Genomic DNA, 23,809 nt, shown 5'->3' with positions numbered 1-23,809 from the left:
AGTCCAGAACGAGTCGAGAACAGAGATGGTTCAGGAGCGAGTCCGGAGAAAAAACGGTGAGCGGCTTAGCGCGGTGGTGGATGGGGGGGGGGCCAAGACGCATGTGGGGATCGGATGGGATCACCACTCGTGCGCGATAAACGGACGCATTGGAAATGGGAGAGAAGGAGATTCAAACGAGCTGTGGAGTTAGTTCAGATTAAGCAGTACACTGATGGAGTATTTTGGTGATTGACCTCGATAGCAGTGTCTAGTATAATCTTTGTCAATTGTATCGTTGGGCTCGACCCCTGATGCCCTAACAACTACTGTATGACCTAACCGACGTCAGGCAGCCTGCACGGACTGGGCTTACTTTATTATGATTTTTTTCTTTTCTTTTGTTTCACCTGCATATTCCGTGATGTACATTCTGTGATGCATCACTTTGCATTAGACTCGTGATCGCCCCCCCGTACCCTCGACGCAGACTGGATACCCTGTTGGTGCAGTGTATCTACACCGTACAACCATGTCTCATTAAGGCCGCAACTGACGTGGCAATCCCCTTGACAATGTTGAACAGTTCCTCGGAATAATACTAATTGGAGACAATCTGGTAGTACAGAGTAAAAAGTGACTTGATATTGGCATAGTGTTTTAACATTGACATTGGGTATCATGAAAAGTGAGAATAATTATAAAGAAATAAGGCAGTCAGCAGCATCATGTAGCACAGATCGGAGATAGCTGGCCATTGGCAAGATCTTCCGCAAAGATAAATCCTTCCTCGGATGACCAGAACACATCCGAGTAAGGTGAACTCGAGCAATCCAAGTTGGACACAGGCTCGCCCGTGACAACCACTGTAACAGCTCGCTGAACCATCCCAGCACCATCCCAGTGGCTAAGATAGCCCCGTTGGCGGAGAACGTCCAGTTGGGAGATCAGGGTAGGGAAGACTTCAGGGAGAGAAGACCCGGCATCCAAGACCAGCATAAACGTGCGTGAAGCATCGTTATGATTTAACCCACCAGGACTCATGGTCAACGAAATCTGAGAACTGTGTGGGCTACTATCCGACTCCAATTTGGCAATCATCGAGTCAAGGCGCAGCGGCAAATCATTGATAGCGCTGGGGCCCAAGTTGGATGGGCCCATCTGCAGCTCATTGTCGCGCAGCCAAACGCCCGTACGAAGCCCGTCGCAGCCTGCAGCAACGGATTGCGCAAGGGCGTTGGGGCGGGGATCCGAGTGAGGGTAGGTGCATCTCACGTGCCATTCGCGAGAACCGATTCGAGACGTCACCGGTGGGCGCGACAGGCCTTTACCGATAGATGGGGAGTGAAATAGATTCAGGCATTGGAATACAGCGCTATCGAGACCGATGTTAGCACTGAATTAAACCATGATCCAGCTTTTTCCCTTGATCTCTGGGAGAATCGACTCACAGACATGCTAGAAGAAGACATCCAGTACGGAACAAGGTCTCCTTCCATCGATATTGAAGAGAGGCACACCACTCGCTGAGAAACGTTCCCAGACCGGGAATGCACTCGGTTGGATGCGAGCGGAGCGGATGGTCATCTAACAACCATGGGTCGTATTCGTACCGAACAGTCGCTGGCTGCATAGCCAGTTCCTCCTTGGGGAGAGGTGGAAATGCCTCGGGGACGCCCATCGGGTTGACACGAAGAAAAAGAAGATAGGCGGAGATGATGGTGCGGAGAGAATGGACAATGAAAGTATAGCGGTGAGTGGCCCAGGTGTAGAGAATCACGGGAGACTCCAAGCACGAGCGGAGAGAATACGAGGGGGAGGAGGGCCGGTATATAAGGTATAAAGTTTCTCTGTCAGTCAGCATAGAGAAGCTCATTTAAGAAAGCCCAGCGGGTCCCATCGCGCAATTATGGGCAGTAGATGGTGAGGAGCACGCCATCGTATTGATAGCATCGGGATGATCGACGTTTTCGGGAATTGACTTTGAAGTTGGTCTTCACCTTCCGGTGTATCGTTCGTATAAGGGACTGTTTTCCTTTTCCAGTCTCGAATAACGTTCCACGTGCTCATTCTTGAGTTATTCGAGAGGAAACCCTCTGCATATCTTCGTATGCTTTCGTATCCTCTTCAGGGGTGGAACTGGGGGAGACAATGGGTGTGGATCCCTCACACAATTCACCAGCCAACTGACGTCTTGCGTGCCAAGCCCACCGCCAAGCATTAGCTTGTTAAGGGCCTAGGGTCTTGACTATTGGAGATTGCCAGATAGCAGGACGAGATTTAATTAAACGAGCTAGAATAGGAACTGGTGAGATTGCTGGCGTTGTCATTTTGGACTCTGATGTGTGTCTGGTTTCGACCGTGACTAACCAAGTCAAGACTGGTCCTATTCAAGTGACGCTCTAGCTGAACAAGGATCGGGATGTGTTTACAGTGCAATATGCTAAATAATCCCTACACCCAATTTTGATTAGATTATTGGATGGAGGAAATTGTTTGTGACCATAGCAAAGTCTTGAAAGCAATTCAATATCTCGATCGCCTTCTTAAATGCACACACTAGTGGTCAATTCATGATACCCACTAGCTAATCTTTTTCATAGCTTGGCCTGCGAGGATCCACTTTGAGGCGCGCTCTTGAGTATCTTGTTCTCCTGCTTATCAAGTCTCGACTGACTCGTCTTGAATAACCGGGGTAGACCAGTCTCTTCGAATGTCATACCACCCACCACCATCTTCGCAATACCCTCCGCCGCAAAAAAGATCTGTGGCATCCCGTGGCCAGTAAATCCAGCCAAAATATATTGATCTTTCTGTCCAGGAACCGACCCGATGTGCGGTAATCCATCAGACGAGTATCCCATAACTGGGGTGGGGGAGGTCATGTCAGTTCGGTTGAATAGACAAGTGTGTTCGCATATGCAAGGGGCATCATATCATGCACTTACTGCCAGTCCACACCCGATCAGTGTACGCATTACTATCTTCCCATCCCACAAAATTCCTCTGCATGTAGCCATCGAAATAGCGTACGGCACTCTCCAGAACGCGACTGTCATCGCTGACATTGTACCAGTTATCCAACTTGTCAATGAAAGCCGTTCGGGCACCTCCCACGACGATACTCCGATCCGCACGAGGGATCAGATAATCGTAGTCCCAACTATTCCACCGCAAGGTATAAGTACTCGTCAAGCGCGGGGCAGTGGATCCTGGAGGAACGGCAATTCGACAGCACGTCCCTCTAACGGGAACAATCTTGTTCTGGTATTGTGGTGCGAGAGCGGAGGTATAGGCATTGGTCGCAAGGATCACCTTTTGTGCGGTGATAGTGCCGCGCGCAGTCTGCACGGCCCACTTTGCAGAAGACGGTGAATTATTGGTTGATTTTGTGATTTTAGACACGGGCGTATGAGTCTGCAGATTCACGCCTTGCGAGACTACTTTCTCCAAGATATGGAGCACGAACTTGTAAGCCCAGATACTGCCGGCATCGTATGTAACACAGCCAACTGCGCCTTTGACACTCGAGAACTGGAAAATAATTAGCTGAATGGATCATGCTTTTCTACTTTGGACATACTCACCGATTCCGCGTTCTCAGCATTCACAAAGCGAGCCTGCTTAGTTGGTTCGCTTCCATTCGAAACCAACCGCACATGCCCGTTCTTAAGCTTCTGAAAATGATCCGAACTTAATTGCACATCGATCGCTTTGGTGACTGTATAGTCACAGTCAATTTTCTCCTTATCAACAAAGTCCTTGATGGCATGGACATGGTTTGCTTCGAATGCTGCAACCTCTGCTGCGGCTTCGACACCATGCTCTGCTTCGATAGTAGCGACAAAGTTGTAGATATCAGGTTTCATATGGCCTCCTAGAAACGAGTCAATAACCATTAGGCTTTGGTGGATTCTATCAAAGAATTTATGATCTTACCATTTCGGGCTGTCGCCCCAGAACATGCCTGTCGCGCCTCCAAAATGGTGATAGAAGGGGGCTTGTCTCCAGGCGGAACTTGATCAAGTATATGATAAGCAAGAGAAGAGCCTGCATATCCAGCACCCACAATGACGATATCGCTCTCCTTCGGCAGAGCTTCTGTGGACCGAAAGTTATCGAGCCGATGGGGCTCTGTGCGCCAGTAAGGCAGCATCCCATTTGAGGCAGGGAAGTGTTCGGATGGCATTTTAGCTTTGGATGGAAGAAAGCATGAACAATCAAACGTTAACGCCAAAGATTCGCTTGATATGATTCTGCATTTATTGGTGAAAGTTAGTTGCTTGGAGAACCGACCGGAGCTAACTCTTCTTAGCCGGGGCATGTTCCCCTCACCGGGTACGACACTCGAGTTGCCGGTGGGAGTGTTAACCGGCGGGTCATACAGCGAGATCCCGGGCGATAAGCATGTATCCGAAACGTGGCAGCTGGATGATTGAATACCTTGTATGAGAAGTATCCGTATAGTCTCTTTCCATTGATTATTTTCAGCTTCTATTCTTCTACATGGAAATAGGCTCTTACTCGCCTCGAGATATTTCAGAAGCCACACATTAGCCGGGGGAGCTTTGGATTAAGGTTTAGGAGTATAACTATATATTAAAAACAACAAGGTCAATTCCATGTAAATCTAATAAAACAACTTGAATTGTTTCGTTTGTCTCTGTCTAAGATACATGCTTATACATCATATGAAGCAGCCTGAGCGGCAATAATCTTCTCAGCCATGCCCGGTAGAGTATCATCAACCACGTCCATATCTCCAAACAGATTATGCAATGGCTCATTCTCCAACACAGTACAGTAAGCTCCCTTGAATCTGTAAAAGTAACATAATCAGCGACCGCCCCATGGAGGAGGATACTCCAGCAAACCACTTACCCAGCAGTGCGAGCAGCAGAGACATCCCACATATGAGCCGCAGCAAACCAAGGAGTCTTCCCATCATTCTCTGCCTTCAGCCTCTCCAACAAAGGCTTATAGGCCGCAAGATCAGGCTTGCCCACACCGGCAGAATCGCAGGAAAGCAAGTTCTCCGCTGGCAGGTCGACGCCCGCCTTCGCAAAATACCCTCCCACACGCTTCAGATCGGCGGCAGTGAAAGCCCAGACTGTGAATCCAGCATCGCGTAGCTTTTGCACACACTCGGCTGCCCCAGGGCGCATGGTGAGCTTCTGGTACTCTTCCATAATCCAGGCCAGATCCTCTGGCGAGGCAAAGTCACGAGGCTTCTGAACTCCGCCCATCCAGAGAATGCGATAGAAGAGCGATTCAAAAACCTCGGCGTATGGTGCATATCGACCGGCAATACTGAGATTGGTATATTCACGCTCGGCAGTTTCCATCCAAAGCTGGCCTAGAAGCCATGGCTTGATGAGCTCCGCACGCAGGCGATCTCCTAGTCTGCGATCGATAGCATCGTAAAGATGGTCGTAGGATACAAGCGTGCCCACAATATCAAAGACAACGTTCTTAGATGAAGCCATTGTTTGTTTTTTAATATTTGGTAAGAAGAGAGCTGTTTCCAGGGTATGCTCCTTATCAGCGACAGGGCATTTCAGTCAATTTAATATGCAGCCAAAGACGTATGCATAGAGTCGTGAGTCATATTTGAAGGACTGATCTTCAAAATGAGGAGATAGAGTCAATTGAAAAGTGGAGAGAACTTATCAACCCCGCTCCTTGGCCACCTTCCCGGTGGCTACTCGGCTTTCCCGCCGGGTATGAATTGATACTCAAAGATAGCAAAATAAAGACACGAGGGGGCGAATTCTAGGTGTAGACTTTAAGATGTGCAGAAAGACCCTTTCGCAAACTATGATCTGTAATCAATCGTTCATCCCTCATCCTTAATGGCGACAATGCACGAGACCTCGCCGGATAAAATCGAAATCAAAGGCAGTGCAAATGCGGGAATTGATATCGAAAGAACTGCAACTACGGCAACTGATCAGCATGGCGACTGCAAGGAGATACCCTCTGAGTCACTTACGGCGGGCTACCACCGGTCCCTCACCAGACGCAAGGTCATGATGATGACGTTTGGCGCTGGCATTGGCACTGGACTTTGGGTGGGGACTGGTCAAGCATTGCATTATGGTATGTTGTCTTTCCTCTGCGAAGGCGAACAGAATATGTTAATCTGAAGTTAGCTGGTCCTGCTGGAACTGCTGTGGCATACACACTTACTGCGTAAGAAAATCAATAATCCGAAGTTGCTATGTAACTAACAGTGCGCGATTCAGTATCATTGTTTATGCCCAATATTCCTCGATCGGCGAAATGACAACGTACAAGCCAGTTCACGGCGGTTTTATTCGCCAATGCATTGAATATATTGATCCAGCTTGGGGATTCGCGATTGGAATGAACTTTTGGTTTGCCGTTAGTACCTCCCCATCCACTTAGAATTCATATTTACTTATACACTTCAAGTGGGTGATGATCATCCCAGCCGAAATTACAGCAGCAGTCTCGGTCCTTCAATTCTGGCCAGAGACGAATGCGATCCCTCTTGCTGCATATATCACGATATTCCTGGTCGTCATCGGCATTGGTAATACATTCCATGTCAGAATCTACGGATACATCGAGTACTATATGTCTTTCATCAAATGCCTGGCAGTTATATTGATGATCTTCTTCATGTTCATCATGACTTCGGGTGGTATCGCGGCTACCAATGGACCGATCGAGTTCCGCTACTGGATAAACCCTGGCGCGTTCAAGAATGGAATTAAGGGAATAGCCAAGGCCTTTGTGCAAGCCGCATTCAGCTTTGGTGGAGGTATATAAACGCACGTCAAAATTTGTTGAACAAGGACTAACAGGATTCTCTAGGCGAGCATATCGCTGTTATTGCCGGAGAAGTCGCAAACCCACGACAGACCATTAAAAAGACCGTACGACCTGTCTTCTGGCGCATGTTCACTTTCTTCGTTGTGAACATCTGGCTGGTGGGAATGTGTGTCCCAAGTGATGATACTGATCTCGCAACGGCAAGTGGAACACTGGGAAGTCCTTTTGTGATAGCCATCAGGCGTGCAGGTGTCTATCCATTGGCACATGTTATAAACGGCTTCATTTTCCTCAGCGTGATCTCTTGTGGTATAACAAGTGTATACGTGGCGTCGCGCAGCTTGACAGCAATGGCCGACATGAACATTATTCATCCCTTCTTCGGGAGGAAGGATAAGCAGGGTCGGCCGTATGTTTCTATCATCATTAGCTTGGGGTTAGGTGGTGGGCTATGTTATCTCAACGTGAACAGTATCGGTGTTGTTGTTTATGGCTGGTTCTCATCTCTGGTAAGGGCAATTCCCTATTTTTGAATGATCATAATAACTTACATTCACCACTAGGTTGCCATTGCGACTCTATTCGAATGGTCATCATGCTACATTTCCCACCTCAGGTTCCGTCAGGGGTTGAAAGCACAAGGAAAAGATCTTCGCACCCTTCCTTTCCAAGGCTTCCTCACCCCATGGGCTCAATATCTCAGCCTTATAATTGTCGTTTTCATTTTCGGCTGCGAGTTCTACCTGGCCTGTTGGCCATTTGGCGGAAAGGGCTCAGTGAAAAGCTTCTTCTCAAGCTATCTTGCTGCGCCGCTGTTTTGCTTCGACTACTTTGCGTATAAGGTATGTTGAATGTTATAATACTTCTTAAATGATTCAAAGCTAACACAGGACCAGTTTTACTACAAGACAAGGATTGTCAAGCCAAAGGATATGGACTTTACTGAGGCTCATTACTTTGATGAGGAGGAGCGTCTGGAGGAGCTGGCTGAGCAGGAGAGGGAGGACCTGAACAAGTCAGAGACTTGGTTCAAACGAGCACGTTACTTGATATTTGGTTAGAGTGTAGATACCCATTCATGTGCGGCAAGAGGCAAATTTGATTCAATTGAGCTTGTCACAATTTTATGACCCGGGAAAGTCGTTCAGATTAAGTCCTAGGTCACATATTGCCCAGTCCGCATTGAATAACCCACTTAGGTCGTTGTTATCCGGTTGCAGGACACTTTCACCTCCCGCCACCATATGTGACATTGGACTGAACGAGGCTAGTTCTAGGTTATTTGATGTGCGTCTGTCCTTTTTCATAGATTGGGTCCAGTCCTTGAATTTGGCATAAGCAGATGTAGAGCCTTGTGCAGGGTTGGCTGTTGTGCTGTCAGTTTCGTTGTCGTTCGAAGATAATTGACGAATAGCGGCTTCGATAGATTCAATGTATGATATCTCTGATTGAGATGCAGTTCCACCTAGCATCTGGCGTATCAAAACCATCCCCTGGCCCAAGCTACTTTGAAGGTTCGAAGATCTTCCTAAATTGAGACTCTCGGCGAGAATCACTAGAATGGCTGCTCGGCAGGAGCTAAACTCGGTATAAGATGCGCGACAGAGGCCAATGGTATCCGAGAGCGATTGTAATGCTGCGAGGATGTCCAAAGCACTCTGCACACAATCACTAACAAGCTCAGAGCGAGGATTCGAGGGATCATTGTCACTTGACCGACTCTCACTGTCTTCATTCCTGAAGATGAATGGACGGCCCATGTAGATGTAAATAAGCAAGTAACAGAGTTTCATGTGTGAATTCTGACGAAATAATGGCCCCTGGGGATCATAGTCTCGACACTCAATCTTCGTGGGCAGAGAGTCCCACCATTCCTTGATGCTGGTTTTTAGTTGAAGAAGTCGGTCAGAGTACTCCACGAGAAGCCTTCGGGGGCATCTTTTGAACTGTGCTCTAAACAGATGTCAAGTAAGATTAGCTTGACTAAAATTATCTATGAGACAGAAGTATTTCTTACAATGTGTCGGCAACCTCGCCCATCCAGGTGACTAGCTTGATGAAAGCCATCATGTTGGTGAAATTAGGCGACTGGAAAGCTGGATGTTGCTTCGGTAAGTCTGCATTGATGTCTGAACGGGCCAGTGAGCACGGCCTTCCGTGCAAGATGCTCGTTCGCCTGTAACAATTGTTAGCCCTTTTTCTGGTAGCATGATTCGCATGCCTAACATTTCAAGTGTGTAGACGGTCCAGAATAGCCGATTCCTCAACTCGATTATCCGACCATCACAATCATTCCCAACATATTTCCGGTGCATGCCATTCTGGATGGCCATTTTCATAGATAATCCAAAATAAGTGTATGATAGTCCCCCAGTAGAAATTGGCAAAGCCCATGCCGCAAGAAGCAGAAAGGCCTGCACACTTTCGTATGATGCAGCCAGAAAAACATCGGGAACCAACTTGGACGCCACATGGTAAAAGACCAAGCCCACCGAGTCTTCAGAACAATCACTAAGCTCTTCGAGTCCTTGAGAACTTGGGTCATGACTATCGTCCTCCATATGTGCCATTTGTGTCCCGATCGCAAGAACAGCGAAGAAGGTACACACCCAAGGGATATCGTTGACAGTATATACAGTTGTAGGGTTGTAGCAAAGTGCCAATTTGTCTTGAATCCAGCTCTTCTCTAAATAGAATGAATTCAGTTCCTCGTATCGAAAAAATACCCCAATCAGAAATTCCGCGATTGGGCGTGGAGGGAGTTGGGAGATAGCTTCGGCGACGATGTGCGTAGAGGACTGGAGATGGGTTGGACGCCAGTATTCTTTGACCTAAAAAATGCAATCATGTTAGTGCTTGGTCGAAAGCAGTGTTTTGACTAGGAATAACATACGCCAACGTTGGCGGAGTCCCGGTCAGAGCGCGTCGTCCGGCGCAGTTTCTCTGCAAAATTCCAATGTGAAAACTCGCCGGAGTAAACTAGGAAAGTTAGGGTCTGGATAGAGAGGCCAACAGCAACTTTAACCCACAAGCAACATTTCCAGACACAAATTGAACATCAAAAGACTCGTTTACTTTCAGCAGGCTTTCCTTATCGTTTCTGTTATTTGACGAGCATTTCGCCGCAATGCGCCCGATATTTTCCTCGTCCAATGGCACATCTCCAAGAAAGTGCTGAACTATCTGCTCCAAATTTTGAATGTGTTGATCCCGCTTCTCGGAATTCAAATTAGTCGACGGGTCCACAGACTTCGTCGATGTTTTCTTCGTGGCTGCTGGCTCTTGGAAGCGACAGGGTCGACCTAATCGTTGGCATCTCCAGCAAGGAAGGCCCCCTTCACACTTTTCCTTCTGCTTCCGGCATGTATCACACCTGCTACCGATTAGAAGTCAGACATAGAGCAAGGTGTGACAACTTACGCAAGTGAAGCACGTCTCCTGGTCACTGAGCCATCATGCTTGCGCTTTGTGCCATGCAGTTCAAATTCTTCCCTGATTTCTAGGGACATCGATCTGATAGAAAGTGTCTGCGGATATGGATATTGTAGATCAACACCGGTACGGAACTTTTTGTGAAGATGACTCGTATGGTCTCCCAGGGGCTGAGAGAAATGAGTTGAATAGGATACGATAGTATGCTATCTTGCTTATCTCCAGCTAAAAGTAGGAGATGCGGGGTAAATTCTCCTCTTTTACCCCAATCGTGATAGAATGAAGGTAGAGCCATTCCTCAGCGAATTAGAAGATTGGAGCTAAATCCCTAGTGGCTTTGATGCTCGGTGTTTTGCCGTGATCATCCACTTATCAACTGGTCTGTTCAACCCGCTATAAAGCATGTACACAACTCTCTGAAACGCTTTGCCGCTTTGATAGCTCTGGTTCCACTTGGTCACTCTGATTGTGGCTATCTCAAGCCGTCTTTGTTTTGGGGCGACGTTTCCACGATGTAGACCACCTAAGAGAAGCAACCCCTAATCGGGGGTTGCTAGGATGCCACTGCCTCATGAAAGTCTAAGAGGGTCAAAACTAAAAGAAGCCAAGAAGCCTTTTCTCTCTCTACTTTTCATTTTGATTCTTGGTTGACTTTAGGTCAACTCGATCACAGTAGCACCGGACACGCGTAAGGTCCGGATGAAGAGATAGTTCCATAGCAATTTATTTAGCTTCGGTGTTTCTATTTTTTGACAATATAAAGATATTTCAACATACTCATACTAGTTGGCATGATCTTTCTTTTTGGGCTTCGGCTTCGGCGGCCGAGTCCCCAGCTCGTTCATTCATCCACCGAGTGGATCAGCGTACCCCACAGTCGCATCCACTCGGCGCCATGAGTCAAAACGCCGAAGCTTCTACTAAAAAAAGCCCGCCCTGCCAGAACTCAAACTTCAAGGTCTTCAACATCGTCGCTATGGAGGATCGCTCATTCGAGCCTATGCTTGTGGCCGGCAATAGCCAGGTTAATGTCTGGGAGCGTTTGTATGTACAAGCTACCTCTCCCCAATACTAAAGGCAAGCTAATTATTGTTAAGACAGCCATTCCTGATTCTCACATCTTCGACTGCCCTTGTATTCACAGGATGTGGTATCAATTTCACGTTTGGTGTTTACCAGGAACTCTACGACTCCATGTCGAAAATTCCAAACACTCCGTTCACCGGGGCATCACCAGCACAAATTGATCTCATCGGAACACTATCCATCGCCTTGATGACCATTGGAGCTCCGTTTACAACAGCCTGGACAAAGCAGTACTCCCCCAGAGCAGTCATATGGAGTGGTGGTATCATCTATGCTGGTGCTCTGGTTCTTGCCAGCTTCAGCCAGGCTCTTTGGCAGTTCATCCTTACCCAGGGGTTTTTTTTGGGAATCGGAACGTGCATGGCTTACATGCCTTCGGTGACTGTTGCGCCAACATGGTTTTCCCGTCATCGTGGCCTTGCAATGGGCGTCATTCTCTCGGGTACTGGCGTTGGAGGTGTCGTCTGGCCACTTGCTTTCCGATCACTCATTGAGCGTGTTGGATTTCGAAATACCCTCCGGATTACGGCGGGCATTTCCTTCGCTCTGATCATGGCAGCCGGGTTCTTTATGAAGTGGCCAGCCAGCCAAATGTCCCGCATCCAAACCGAAAACGCGGCGAATGCGCGCCGATTTAATTTTCTTCGAATCCCACTGATCGATTGGCGCGTCGTGCGAACTCGCAAATTTGCGGCACATGCCCTGGGTGCAGCCCTTCAATCTGCTGCTTATTATACCCCAGTATTCTTTTTCGCTTCTTTTGCCCGAACCTTAGGATACTCGCAAGCGACTTCGGCCAATTTCATTGCCATCTCGAACGCCGCTAATGCCTTGGGCAAAATTGTGATTGGATATGCCGCTGATCGAATGGGACGACTTAATACTTTATTCCTGACTACTATGGTCTCGGCAATTGCCGTTCTAGCATTGTGGCTACCGTCGGCACTTTCAACCACTGCGGCCAGTGGGAGCACCCTTTTCATTATATTCACAATTTTCTATGGAATCTTCGCATCGGCATACGTTTCTTTGTTTCCCACCAGTCTGGTCGAACTTTTCGGCGTCCAGAACTTCGTTAGTGTCAACGGGGCTCTATATATGGTCCGAGGGCTTGCGACACTATTCGGCACTCCGATCGCCGGGTTGTTGATTAGGAGCAACCAACAGCAAACGGCAAGCCCAAGAAGCTATGAGAATACGAGTATCATGGTTGGAGTCCTCCTTGCTGCTGCCACCTTCGCGGTCCTCTGGGTGAGAATCGAGGCGACTGTAACACTGGAGGGAGGCCAAGGGCACCGAAGGAAGTGGTTGATGTAGAGAAATATCGGATTTTGGGAGAATATCCCTACAATTTTGTCAAAAATAGAACAATCTCCGCTTAATGGTCTTGTCTCTAGTACGCCTGTCTATAGTATGAAGCCAATTTCCAAGATCAGTCAGAAAGCCAGAATCATCCACACCTTACTGACCTACAAAGTTTACTATAGGTGGCCCTGAAGAGGACCGTGTTTCATGCCCATCAGATAGAAAATTACATGGTTATTATGACTTATTTATGACTAAAGATTCCTGCTGCCCTCGAAATAAAAAGAATACAATCACAAGAACAGACCATGATTAGGATAGGCTAGCTTCGTCCGGGGAACCCTACCTGTTGTACCTGCGGCAACCTCACTCCACCTTGATGGACAGCTTGAAATCGATTTTGGAATTCTAGTTGGGTTAACTCGTCAACGCTGGCCGCAGGAAGGAATTTCTGTAATATCTCAACGGGATCTTGAGGTGACCATTGTAATACACGTCTGTAGACAGCTGCCATGATCACTCCAGGCATGGCCGAGATGAACATCAACGCATAAATAATCAGCCAAGCGTCGGATGAGCCGCCCACTCGAAGGACCGAGACCGCCATTTTCACGAAGCTCCCGTTCGGAGACATCTGATCCGCACTGCGGATTTGATTCGCATTTTCAAAGTTTTGTTTCAACAGACTAAAGTATGCCTCGCCTAATTCACTTAGAATCTGACCCATCGTCTGTGCAGTGAGTGTGCTGCTGTCGCCGAAATTGTAATTGTAATAACCTGACGCAACCCAGCCATCTGCTAGACTGCCTCCTGGGCCCGAGTGACTGTAACCGTTTATGTATTGGTCGGTCATATTAGAAAGCTTCCATTTCACAGTGGCGTTCAGCGAAGATTCTTGGGTCACAATTCCATTGACCTGGAGAGGCGAAACACGGTCTAGAAGGCTGATCGACGCGAGGATTTCGTTTCCTCCGTATGTGCACTCAAGAACGAATGGTGGATCGATATCATCACCCGGTAAGAGCAAAGTGTGAAGCGGTTCACCATTCTTTTCAGTGACGACCGAGCCGATACTGAGTGGATATGCATAACCCCGGTCCAGTAGCACTGTTGTGTTGACGACATTACCCTTTGCAAAATGATATAGCACCACGTCGGGATTCTCTGGATCGCCGTATTTTGTCGTTGTAACAGTGTACAAGGCCGTCGCATTGGTGCAGGTCACGTCGACGATGGTTCCAAAGACTTTGGCATCGAGTCGTTCGAATGTGTAGGAGGTGGGGAGATTAAACCCAGAAGAGGGACCGGAGTATTGGGTATAAGATGACATGTTCAATCCAATACCAGACGTGTTCAACCCGGGATAGTTCGTGCTTCCAATAGTACCTGACTCTGGCTGCCAATTGCCCTTCCCGAGAAGGTTTCCTTGCCCTATTGCTTGCAATGATCGAATGTAGGAATCTCGGTATAGGAAACTGCTGAGAAGAGAGACTTCGGGAGCTATTACAACCGAGTAAGAAGACTTGTCGGGATTACGCACCCAGCCCCCTCCTGGGAAATGATCCAGGGGATACGAAGCCGAAGGGTTGGTAACGGTAACACGAGCGGTGTGGATGCCAAAGATTGCGACGGTCGCAGCACTGGTCAGGGAGGAGACGGCGCTGGCAAGGATGAGGAAGCTGCGCGTCGCTGGAAATCTTCGTCGTTGCAATTGATTCAATCCACGCATCGCAGACAACGGCCTTAGATACATAGCCAAGACCCCATCAGGGCTTTGTAGCTCCTTTCGTGTTAAGAGATCATCGTAGCTGGAAAATCCCCACGAGAGCAACAGCCCGACGGCAGTACCAATAACAGTACACCCCACGTTCCAGCTATTTGTGTCTACCTTGATGACGGGGAATCCGGGGGACGAAGTTCCGCCAACCAGGATCGTCGTCTTACTGACATAGACGCCTAGAGCAATCAAAATCGCCAGACAGATTGCTGCTAGAAGGTTGACAATAAAAGGCACGCGGTAACAGGAAGGGGTATTCCTTTTATGATCCATAGTGGCGGAGGCAAATGGAGGCGGAAATGGAGTCTGTATAAGGGTGCAACCTTAGGTATGCCCAAACAAAAAGGGGTTGACATTCGGGAATACGAGGGGGATACAGTACAAGTATATACTGCATCACGTCTAGCTAGGCACGCTTCCTTTGACGGGCATGAGCCGCATAGCCACAAAATCTCACCCTAAAGATGGCCTATCAAGGGGAAATGATCGAAAATAGAGTTTGATAAGCTCACCTTTTGCCCAATTTAGCAGATCGCGCCTTTCGTGGATCTCTAACCATATGAACCCCTGTGCGCCTCGCTCAATCGCCACTTGGGACAATATGTAGGGGTTGAGAGAGGAGATTCAGTCCTCTGAGCACTCTAAGCCAATCTACTGAGATTTCATTTGAAGGGCCCTATAGAAACCAAACACATTCATGGGGATTCTGCTTCAGCAAGGAGATTATTGAATTTGCGGCGCCAAAGCAGCCCTAAGGCTTATTCTCACAGCCCCACAGCCCCTGGCAGCGCCCACGTTGTGCTATTCATCCAATGACCGCCCAGTCTATCAACTGGAGGCCTACAAGAAAGAAAGGCTAAGATTAAGCGTGCGTCCTTGTACTGACATGATCGACAGAAGTAGGGTGTCCTTCCTCCTGAGGTACACTAAGTGATGCCTGTAGAGAAGCACCGATTCAGTCCATTTGGAACGAATCGACCAGGACACTTGCTTATATTTGGTCCGGCATAGCCCTTTCTAAGCCACTAAAGGGAAGCTAGGGAGGGCTGTGACGAGTATAAATTGGCCCTCAGTTCGCGACAGCATGCCAGAAAGTTAAATTCTCGTATCGGCGCGTCAATCCCTGCTAGGCCTCTGCACGGGACCGGAAAGACCGCACCCAAGACCGCATTAGACCGCACCGCGCGGTCTTTGGTCCCAGACCTTGAGACCGCTGGGCGGTCCTACATTTTTAGGGACCGCACCACTGCGGTTTGGTGCGGTCCTGCGGTCCTGCAAACAAGCAAAACATCTTAGACCCAAGGTATGCATAATTTATGTAGAAGTCGCCTGTATTTTTGAGTATTCTGCTTTCAAATGATATTTAATTTTATATAATTCTGAGGTAGGAGTAAAGAATAATTCTTTGTTTGGTGTCTGTTGATTTCTACCGAAAAAGCGAGGATTGACTGATTTCCTTATGAATAGCTTATGTGGTTCTTGTTTCTATTAAAGATATACAAAATCCTCATCCTGTCTCAAGCGCTTTGGAACACGCCCAGATGAACGCCTCTGAGTAGTCCTCCCTTCTTCTAAGTGGCTATTATCAGGCAGGGGAACCTCATCGTCATCATCGTCAAGTTCAAATAGCTGATCCGGGGTAGCCCTTCTCTTTCCAAGCGCTCGCGCACTAGGAAGTTGGATAGTTTCGGCAGAATCTTCAGTAGTGGATAGGTCTTCCTCGTTATCACTAATTGGATCAAATTGTTCCTCTTTCTTCTGGGCGTCCTTCTGCTCTTTCTTTGCTTGCTTCTCTTGCGTAGAAAGATACTCATCAACTAGGGCAAGCTGCTCTGACTCCACGTCAAATTTTGTTGTACACATAAACAACATCAATTCCTTGATTGTCTGCGGTTTCAGTGAGCCCCGGCGATAATGGCAGATATCACGCGCAGAGTTAAATAACCGCTCAACGCCAGAACCACTGGCTGGTGTTGTAAGGATGTCTCGAGCAAGGCTTGCCAGAATAGGATATTCATTTTGGTGTTCTTTCCAGAAAACGAGAGGGGTTGCTTCGACAGTACCTAGTGAGGGTGGTATAAGAGAAGGAGTATATAAGAAGAGGTATATAGATTAACTTACTACTTCTAAGATACCGTGTAAGCTCATCTGGAGCCGTCACGTTTGACTGAAGAGATACAGTAGGTCTCAGAAGGATATCAATGTCAGAGACGTCTTGAATTGTGGGCTGGAGAGTTGATGTAGACTGTGCCTCTTCGTAGCGCTGCCGGTAAGGCTGAATGTAAGCCTCTAGCGACTGCTTATAGCGAGGCCCCCAGTGAGGTTCCCATTCAGATGTTGTGAAGAACTCTAGCTTGTTCCGTGGTCCTAGGATAGTCGCAATTGCATAGAGATCACCAGGAATATCATCAGTCTTTCCATAATACTCTGTAAGCTTATCGCGCGCACGGTCAAGCGCGGACTTCATCACTCTCTTCCAACCAACCTTCTTTCGCGCTAGCTGCACTTTCGCCTTATCAATATGTGTGAATAGGGCGTTATAGATACCAAAGACGTTATGGATAGTCACGTCTGTAGTTGCCGAAAGAGACGAAGTGAATTTGAAGAAGGGATAAGTGATTGACAGAAGATAGTCAACTTGTCGCCATTTATCTCTGTCTATCTTTACATCAGCGAGGTTGAATTGGACACAGAAGTCATCAAAGGCAGACTGCAATCGCCGGGCACGCCTGAGCATGAGGAACGTCGAATTCCATCGTGTCCGAACATCTTGTATAGGCATAAGCTTAGGCTCTTTCGTCTGAAGCCTTATGAAGCTCTCGCGGCGCTGGGGACTTTTGTTGATGTAGACTGCTACCTTCCGAACCTAGAATATAGTGCGAGTTAGTAAAGAAAGAGAGATAATAGTAAGAGATTAGAGAGAGCTAGACCTTGTTCAGAGTATCCACGATCTTTCTATTCTCTTGCCGAGCTATATGCCCTTTCTCGGTCCATTCAATCTCTTCCCTCTCGTTTCCTGGGTTCGCGTCCATCTGACCAAGGAGCTCCTTCAAACTGAGCTGTATAACATGTGCAATACATGGTATACGAATAACCGGTATACTACTAGGTAGCTGTAGGGATTCGACGACCTCTTGAAGGCTACCGAGTAATGTTCCGTTATTAGATGCGTTATCAGTAGTAATAGTTAACACCCTCTCAGTAATCCGATGCTTCTCAAGAAGGTCAAGCAGGACAGTGCTTAGATAGGCCCCCGTATGTGAGCCCTGTAGAGGTTCAAAGCCAAGCAAGAGCTCTCGGTAATTCCACTCTTGGTCAATGAAATAGCCCGTTATTGCCATAAAAGCTTGGCGAAATGGTGAGGTCCAGCAATCTAATGCAATAGAGAGCTTAGCACTATTAGGAAGCTTCTGTAGAAGAGTATACTGGCGTTCTTCCACGATCTCTTGAAGATGACGGCGGACTGTGGTTGCAGTTGGGATTTCGGGGAAGCAGGGAGCAAGCCGGGCCATCTCAAGAAGGGCGCGAAATTCAGGATGCTCAATAAGCTGGAAGGGTAGCCGCGAGGCAGCAATAAAGGTAATTAACCTTTCCATCCAAGCTTGCGGCGTAAATGATGCTTTACGAGACGACAGATATGCCTAGAAGGGGTATTTTATAAGATTAGTAATAATTAGAAAAAGGTAGACTGATTATCCATACCCCGTTCTTGATAGCCTTCCTAATATCTTGCGACTGAGTCGGTCCTCTCCGACAGGTACCTACTTGCGAATAATGCCTATTCATAGTAGATGTTCCCCGGCGCTTATCGGCAGGATGGGCAAGGATATGGTCGCAATTCTTGCATATTACCTTAGGAGACCCATCCTGGATAGTAGCGACCTGGTAGAAGTGGTCCCAACATTCTGCATTGCGTCTACCCTCAAAGATATTCCGTTTCATCTTACTTCCATACTCCGTCTTTAACCACCAGACGATGAAATCCTCATTCGCCATTTCTGTCCAGAGGATATAGTTTTTCCTTTTAGGAGGACCAACGCGTTCGAGTGTTTCTGGGATAACAGGAGGAATCGCCGGTCGGAGTAAGTTCACGTTAGGAGTAGAAGTTGGCGTTTCGCGCCCGTCGAGGTTAAACAGCCCATCAGATGTGAAGAAGGAGAAAGTATCTCGTGGATTATCCTCAAAAGCCGATGAGGGATACTGATCAGAGAACTGAGAGGAGGCCTGACTCTGTAACATTTTGACGAAATGAGTATAGGATAGGACGGGGGAGGTAAAGGACTTAAGGAGATACCTGCTAAAATATTTCCGTCTACTAGAAAAAGCTGAATAAAGGATTTTCTCTAGGAGAAAGCTATAGGCATGATTTAGATAGATCAAATTGAATTGTAATAGTGATTAGGCAGTAGGCTCCACTTTACTACAATCCGATAGGATAAGGGCTACGAAGACCGCAGAAGACCGCATAGAACCGCAGGAAAAACCGCGATAGACCGCATAGAGGGCTGCAAAGACCGCAGAAGACCGCATAGACAGCTAGTAGGAAATACTATGATTGACCGCAGAGGACCGCAGAGAACCATGAGGAGGACCGCACAGGACCGAAAAGGACCGCTAGAAGGCCCATATAATAGTATAATCCTCCTTTTCTTTCTAAGTCTACACTTCATATCAGAGAAACCAATTTTGAAAAGAGATTATTATGATATATTAGTAGTAGAATATAGAATTTCAAGATAAATAGTTAACTAGAGAATCTAAGCTCTCTGATAATACCCTTAATACCTATTTTAGCTGTATGTAGGGGGTTATGTACACTCAACGAAGAAGTCTCAGATGAAGATAGGGTCAGGTACTGATATCGAAATATATATTTCTTACCTCATACACCTAGCCAGCAATAATTATTACTAAACCTCTCTATTAGAACTTAGAAATATACTAGTACTGGCAGGTCTAGGTATTTTAAATAGTAGATTTTCTATATACGAGTATATTTCATCTGTTTTCATAGTGGCTGATGCTGAAATACAGTAAATGTTTATGAAGGGACCAAAACAGTGTTTAATAACAGTAATTAAATGGGATGAATCATCAATTTATGTAGCCGAAAAGAGAAGGTCTTGGTAGAATTATGCAATTGCGGTTCACCGTGGTGAAGACCGCAAGGGACCGCGGTTCACTATGGTGCGGTCTCAACCCCCGAATTCGAGACCGCAAGACCGTGCGGTCCGGTCCGCGGTCCTCGACCTAAGGACCAAGACCGCACCATGCAGAGGCCTAATCCCTGCATGTCCTTTTATTAGTCCGATACCCATGTCCGGATGATGACAGGCTTCAAGGCAGAAAGATCTAATATCCGAGCTGAATGCTCTATTGCTCTACTATTACTTCCATTCCCTCTCGTTGCAGATGAAGAATTTGATTGTCACTAGAATGATATTAACGACTTGCGCCGTAGCCCGCACAGTGGTGTGTGTTGATTGTGTGCTTCTACTTTTTCTTTCCCTAAGCTCAAGGAGCTTATTGAAATTCTACTCGAGCATCCTTTCTGACTGCCTCAGATTCAGTTGAATAGCCTTGAGAGATAATTTCCAAATCCTTTGAAGAAAAGCAATCGCAACCCTTTTCATATTCATACTTCGGTGGTTTGTCGTGGCTAATTAGGCTGTAAGGCATCAATGAGGCATCGAATTTCCTATTATGGCAAGGGGGGCAGTCCGTTCTAAGGACGTGCTAGCACAGAAGCCACTATTCACCAAACCTAGTAAACAAGACAAAAGGAGCGTCAAATGGCGTACCTAAGCTTTATCCATATATATGACCTCACTAAGTAAAAAGAGAAACTTAGGGTAGGTGGTAATTCTTCTTATAGCAAAGTGCTGTCTATCATAGTACATGGTAGATGTACACAGCATTATGGAACATTGGCGAGCCTTACTTCTCTTTTGCTTGGCTAGAAAACTCTCTGGTGCTTTCTCTTGATTGCAAAGGGCTAATCCATGGTATTGAGCTACATAACATACAGAGATCAGTCACTAGAACGATTTGCATCGCGTTAATAAGCTTCAGGTGGGGTTGTAAATGATTGACAGCACGATCTTGTTTACAAGGATGCCGGGACCCTTCCAAACTAGTGCACGGCATAGGTCCTCAAGTCCAAGAGTATCATAGTGGTGTCATCCTTATTACTCAAGTGGCCAATTTCCCCGGATCTTGAGGAGAGCAACTGCCGAGTACTGTACTGTGTGGTACCTTCTTCCCCACACATTTCGAGATGGAGAACCCCGTGACTCTGTCGCTTCTCCCCACTATTTACTCTCTTCCAACCTACCAACAAGCGCGTCATCCCAATCCATGACTGACAATAGCCGATCGGATATTTGCACCGACTCTACAGGTCATTCTGACCGTTCGTTGATTACACGATGATTACAAACAAGCCACACCCCGGACCGTGGAGACGCAGGGAGTCATCTGGGGAATACCCCGTACAATGTGTACACGACTTCAGGATGACAGCTTCAAAATGCCGAGTACAGCTGCCGCCATTGAGCTTTCTGTCTCGATAAGCTTGTGGCTTTCACCCTGATTGGAGGCATTTGAGTTAGCCATCGCCTGCTTAAGCCCATGGACAACAAAAGCGCCCCCCGGCAGTCGCTCTCCCAGCGCATCCCGTTTGTCCCCCAGGGTTTCCCCCGCAAGGGTTTTCCCGTGGGGGATTCGCGTTGATTGGCGGTTCTCTGGAGTCACCCCGTCCTTAAGGAGCTTAGCTGTCAGCCACCCCCAGGGAAACTCTGGCTGGACGAGACCGGTATCAAACCCCTTAAATTACGTGCAGTTGATTCGTTGACACTCCAATGGCCAAGAAGAGGAAGCTTTCCTGCCTCGGCCACGGCGGAACTCAAAACCACGCGTGTCCCCCAGGTGCATGTCACTTCTTCAAGTCCAGGAGATTTTCTTCGGTCGCAAGTTGCCATTCTCGAGTGAGCTGCCTTGGCCGAAACTTTCATCATGGAGATGAACAACGATGAGGCGGTGGGTTCCCCCCTATTGACGCGCAAACTCATTTTGAATCATCCGGAGACTAACAGAACATGTCAAATTTAGACTCTTCGCCAGTATGTCAACCCTGCATAACACTTGCAGAGTATCACAGAATCGTCGCGTGGCTAACAAATATGTAGACTCGAAGATGAGCTCCACGTCAAGATCTACCCTGGTACGGAGATCATGACCGATGTAGGCTCGCATCATTTCGTGAGACAATCCGGCGCATCGTCGAATGTCTTGGTTCCTCAACCATCCCAGGACCGAAACGATCCTCTCGTATGTACATGAACCATGATATTAGCCGCGGGGTAGCACTGTGTGACTACATGCTGACACAGCCAATTTCCCCCTCAATCTAGAATTGGAACAGATATTGGAAGTTCATCACTATCTTTATCGCGATGGCAAGCAATGTCATCATGGGTATTGGACCCTTGGCGCTGGCGCCAATGTTCGGGGATTTGATCGAAGCATTCAACTCTGATCTGGCTGCCGTTGTGCAATTTACCGGAGTGTGCATTCTAGTTCTCGGATTCAGTAACTTCTTTTGGTGAGATTTTATTCGATCTGGAAATATCTTATCGCTTTTGCTTACGGTTGCGACTTCAGGGTTCCCATCTCCGACACATTTGGAAGAAGACCCGTTTTGATCTTCTCTTCTCTGGTGTGCTTGGCGTCTAACATTTGGCGGGCCAAGGCAACTACCTATGGAAGCTTCATGGGTGCTTGCGTCTTGAATGGATTTGGCGCTGGACCATGCGAGGTAAGATGATATATCTGCCAAAATACTCCCTGGATATTCAATGGATAATAACTGACTGATGATGGATGTCATAGACTCTCTGCCCCCAAGTCATTACCGATATCTTCTTCCTTCATGAGCGAGGTTATTATAACACCATGTACTTTGCTCTCTACTTCGGCTCCCTGATGGTAAGTTTACAACTAGAAGTATCGACAGTACGTGCTATAGAGTGAACTAATTCTTGGTGAAATGATAGGTCGGTCCCATTATCGCCGGCTCGATGGCTCTCCACGTTGGCTGGCGCAGCTTCTGGTGGCTCAACGTGGCTGCTTTCGTTTTCATCATTCTTGCCGCAGCGTTCGCCTTCCCAGAGACAAAGTGGCATCGCACTCATCCAAACGAGATCCACAATACTGAGACTTCAGTTACTTCCACCGGGGACTCTGCGGATGGAAAGGAAAAGGAAGAATCACCAGAGGACTCCTCCAAGAACCTGCAGACGCACCTGGAGGTCCAGAACCCACCAGTCGAGGACACGTCGATGGATCCATTCCTCCACAAGGGCCAACCCTCGAAAGGCCAGTTCAACATTTACCAGCCCGATCCTCACTGGGTCAAGACTTTGCTTCTCGCATTCTGGGTGCCTTGGCGTTTGCTCGCGTTCCCAATCGTTGAGTATGCTGCGTTTGTGGTGTCATGGTCTGCCAGCTGTTTCCTCACCGCCAATCTTACCCAGAGTCAAGCCTTCGGTGCTCCGCCATATAACTGGTCCAGTCAGTCTATCGGCTTTACCAACTTTGCCAGTCTTGCTGGTGCGATGATTGGACTTCTTACCAATGGTCCCCTCTCTGACTGGATCTCTATGCGAGCAACTAAGAAGAACAGAGGTATCAGAGAGCCGGAGATGCGTTTGCCGACGCTTATCCCCTACGTTATAATTTCAATTATCGGAAATTTCATCATCGCATTTGGATACGAGTATCACTGGGATTGGCGGGTACGTATATCCCTCTTAAAAAGCAGCTTGAATTTCTCATTCTAACTGAGTTCTAGGCAATTGTGATTGTCGGTTATACCTGCGCCGGTATTCAGGTGACAGCCCTGCCCGCTATTGCGAGTACCTACGCCGTCGATAGTTATAAGCCCGTCGTCGGCTCAGTGTTTATTGCCATCACCGTGAACAAGAACGTATGGGGCTACGGTTTCAGTAAATTCATCACGACATGGACTGAGGAGTCTGGCTACATCCCGGCTATTATGATGAATATGTGTTTGACAGTGCTGTGGTGCTCTTTCGGTTTCCTCTTCTACTTCTACGGGAAGACTTGCCGGAAGTGGACTGCTGGTTCGAGTATTTGGAAGCTTTAGACGGGATGTTGGGATGTGTACCAATAGTTTATTTCGTCTCTTGAATCAGCTATGAACTAGAATGCGATTATGATGTGTCCGGTTTGATGTTTGCAGGGCGTTCCAAGTAGTCCTTCGCAAATCGCTCCATATGGCAAGTAGTTGATCTGTACTCCGTACACACGGAGACCGAGAAAAGGCGGGCTCATGGTTCCATATCGGGGTGCTTATATTCCCTGGCCAAGACCCGTGCTTGCCTTAACTAGAACAAACAAGCACATTGTTAT

The 23,809-nt window shown here is 47.5% G+C and overlaps 9 protein-coding genes across 9 annotated transcripts; 3 read left to right on the top strand and 6 right to left on the bottom strand.

The window, feature by feature from the left end:
* Positions 1 to 705: 705 nt before the first annotated feature.
* Positions 706 to 1,660, bottom strand: N7496_009178 (uncharacterized protein; the record flags this gene model as incomplete). Its single annotated transcript, XM_056702092.1, has 2 exons — positions 706 to 1,354; positions 1,431 to 1,660. The coding sequence occupies 2 exons, from the start codon at positions 1,658 to 1,660 to the stop codon at positions 706 to 708; spliced, it is 879 nt and encodes a 292-aa protein (XP_056551092.1).
* A 916-nt stretch (positions 1,661 to 2,576) lies between these two features.
* Positions 2,577 to 4,168, bottom strand: N7496_009177 (NAD(P)/FAD-dependent oxidoreductase; the record flags this gene model as incomplete). The annotated part of the gene is made up of 4 exons (XM_056702091.1): positions 2,577 to 2,845; positions 2,928 to 3,513; positions 3,567 to 3,856; positions 3,919 to 4,168. 4 exons carry the CDS (start codon positions 4,166 to 4,168, stop codon positions 2,577 to 2,579), a joined length of 1,395 nt encoding a protein of 464 aa, XP_056551091.1.
* A 491-nt stretch (positions 4,169 to 4,659) lies between these two features.
* N7496_009176 (uncharacterized protein) lies at positions 4,660 to 5,465 on the bottom strand (the record flags this gene model as incomplete). The annotated part of the gene is made up of 2 exons (XM_056702090.1): positions 4,660 to 4,798; positions 4,861 to 5,465. 2 exons carry the CDS (start codon positions 5,463 to 5,465, stop codon positions 4,660 to 4,662), a joined length of 744 nt encoding a protein of 247 aa, XP_056551090.1.
* A 366-nt stretch (positions 5,466 to 5,831) lies between these two features.
* On the top strand, positions 5,832 to 7,838 carry N7496_009175 (Amino acid/polyamine transporter I; the record flags this gene model as incomplete). Its single annotated transcript, XM_056702089.1, has 7 exons — positions 5,832 to 6,078; positions 6,132 to 6,171; positions 6,213 to 6,363; positions 6,415 to 6,766; positions 6,820 to 7,286; positions 7,341 to 7,619; positions 7,668 to 7,838. 7 exons carry the CDS (start codon positions 5,832 to 5,834, stop codon positions 7,836 to 7,838), a joined length of 1,707 nt encoding a protein of 568 aa, XP_056551089.1.
* A 63-nt stretch (positions 7,839 to 7,901) lies between these two features.
* N7496_009174 (uncharacterized protein) lies at positions 7,902 to 10,286 on the bottom strand (the record flags this gene model as incomplete). The annotated part of the gene is made up of 6 exons (XM_056702088.1): positions 7,902 to 8,730; positions 8,795 to 8,953; positions 9,004 to 9,608; positions 9,671 to 9,756; positions 9,807 to 10,150; positions 10,198 to 10,286. The coding sequence occupies 6 exons, from the start codon at positions 10,284 to 10,286 to the stop codon at positions 7,902 to 7,904; spliced, it is 2,112 nt and encodes a 703-aa protein (XP_056551088.1).
* Positions 10,287 to 11,104: 818 nt separating this feature from the next.
* On the top strand, positions 11,105 to 12,612 carry N7496_009173 (putative MFS monocarboxylate transporter; the record flags this gene model as incomplete). Its single annotated transcript, XM_056702087.1, has 2 exons — positions 11,105 to 11,253; positions 11,307 to 12,612. 2 exons carry the CDS (start codon positions 11,105 to 11,107, stop codon positions 12,610 to 12,612), a joined length of 1,455 nt encoding a protein of 484 aa, XP_056551087.1.
* A 310-nt stretch (positions 12,613 to 12,922) lies between these two features.
* Positions 12,923 to 14,650, bottom strand: N7496_009172 (uncharacterized protein; the record flags this gene model as incomplete). The annotated part of the gene is made up of 1 exon (XM_056702086.1): positions 12,923 to 14,650. The coding sequence occupies one exon, from the start codon at positions 14,648 to 14,650 to the stop codon at positions 12,923 to 12,925; it is 1,728 nt and encodes a 575-aa protein (XP_056551086.1).
* A 1,215-nt stretch (positions 14,651 to 15,865) lies between these two features.
* N7496_009171 (uncharacterized protein) lies at positions 15,866 to 18,616 on the bottom strand (the record flags this gene model as incomplete). The annotated part of the gene is made up of 4 exons (XM_056702085.1): positions 15,866 to 16,440; positions 16,499 to 17,243; positions 17,308 to 18,018; positions 18,080 to 18,616. 4 exons carry the CDS (start codon positions 18,614 to 18,616, stop codon positions 15,866 to 15,868), a joined length of 2,568 nt encoding a protein of 855 aa, XP_056551085.1.
* A 2,775-nt stretch (positions 18,617 to 21,391) lies between these two features.
* N7496_009170 (uncharacterized protein) lies at positions 21,392 to 23,543 on the top strand (the record flags this gene model as incomplete). Its single annotated transcript, XM_056702084.1, has 8 exons — positions 21,392 to 21,415; positions 21,488 to 21,498; positions 21,565 to 21,706; positions 21,790 to 21,980; positions 22,040 to 22,193; positions 22,268 to 22,363; positions 22,432 to 23,172; positions 23,229 to 23,543. The coding sequence occupies 8 exons, from the start codon at positions 21,392 to 21,394 to the stop codon at positions 23,541 to 23,543; spliced, it is 1,674 nt and encodes a 557-aa protein (XP_056551084.1).
* Positions 23,544 to 23,809: the final 266 nt, after the last annotated feature.

This window comes from Penicillium cataractarum (assembly GCF_028827025.1).
Source record: "Penicillium cataractarum strain IBT 29864 chromosome Unknown utg000008l, whole genome shotgun sequence".
NCBI classification, from domain to species: Eukaryota; Fungi; Ascomycota; class Eurotiomycetes; order Eurotiales; family Aspergillaceae; genus Penicillium; species Penicillium cataractarum.
The sequence above is the reverse complement of the archived record's forward strand: the minus strand, read 5'-3'. Positions and strand labels throughout refer to the sequence as shown.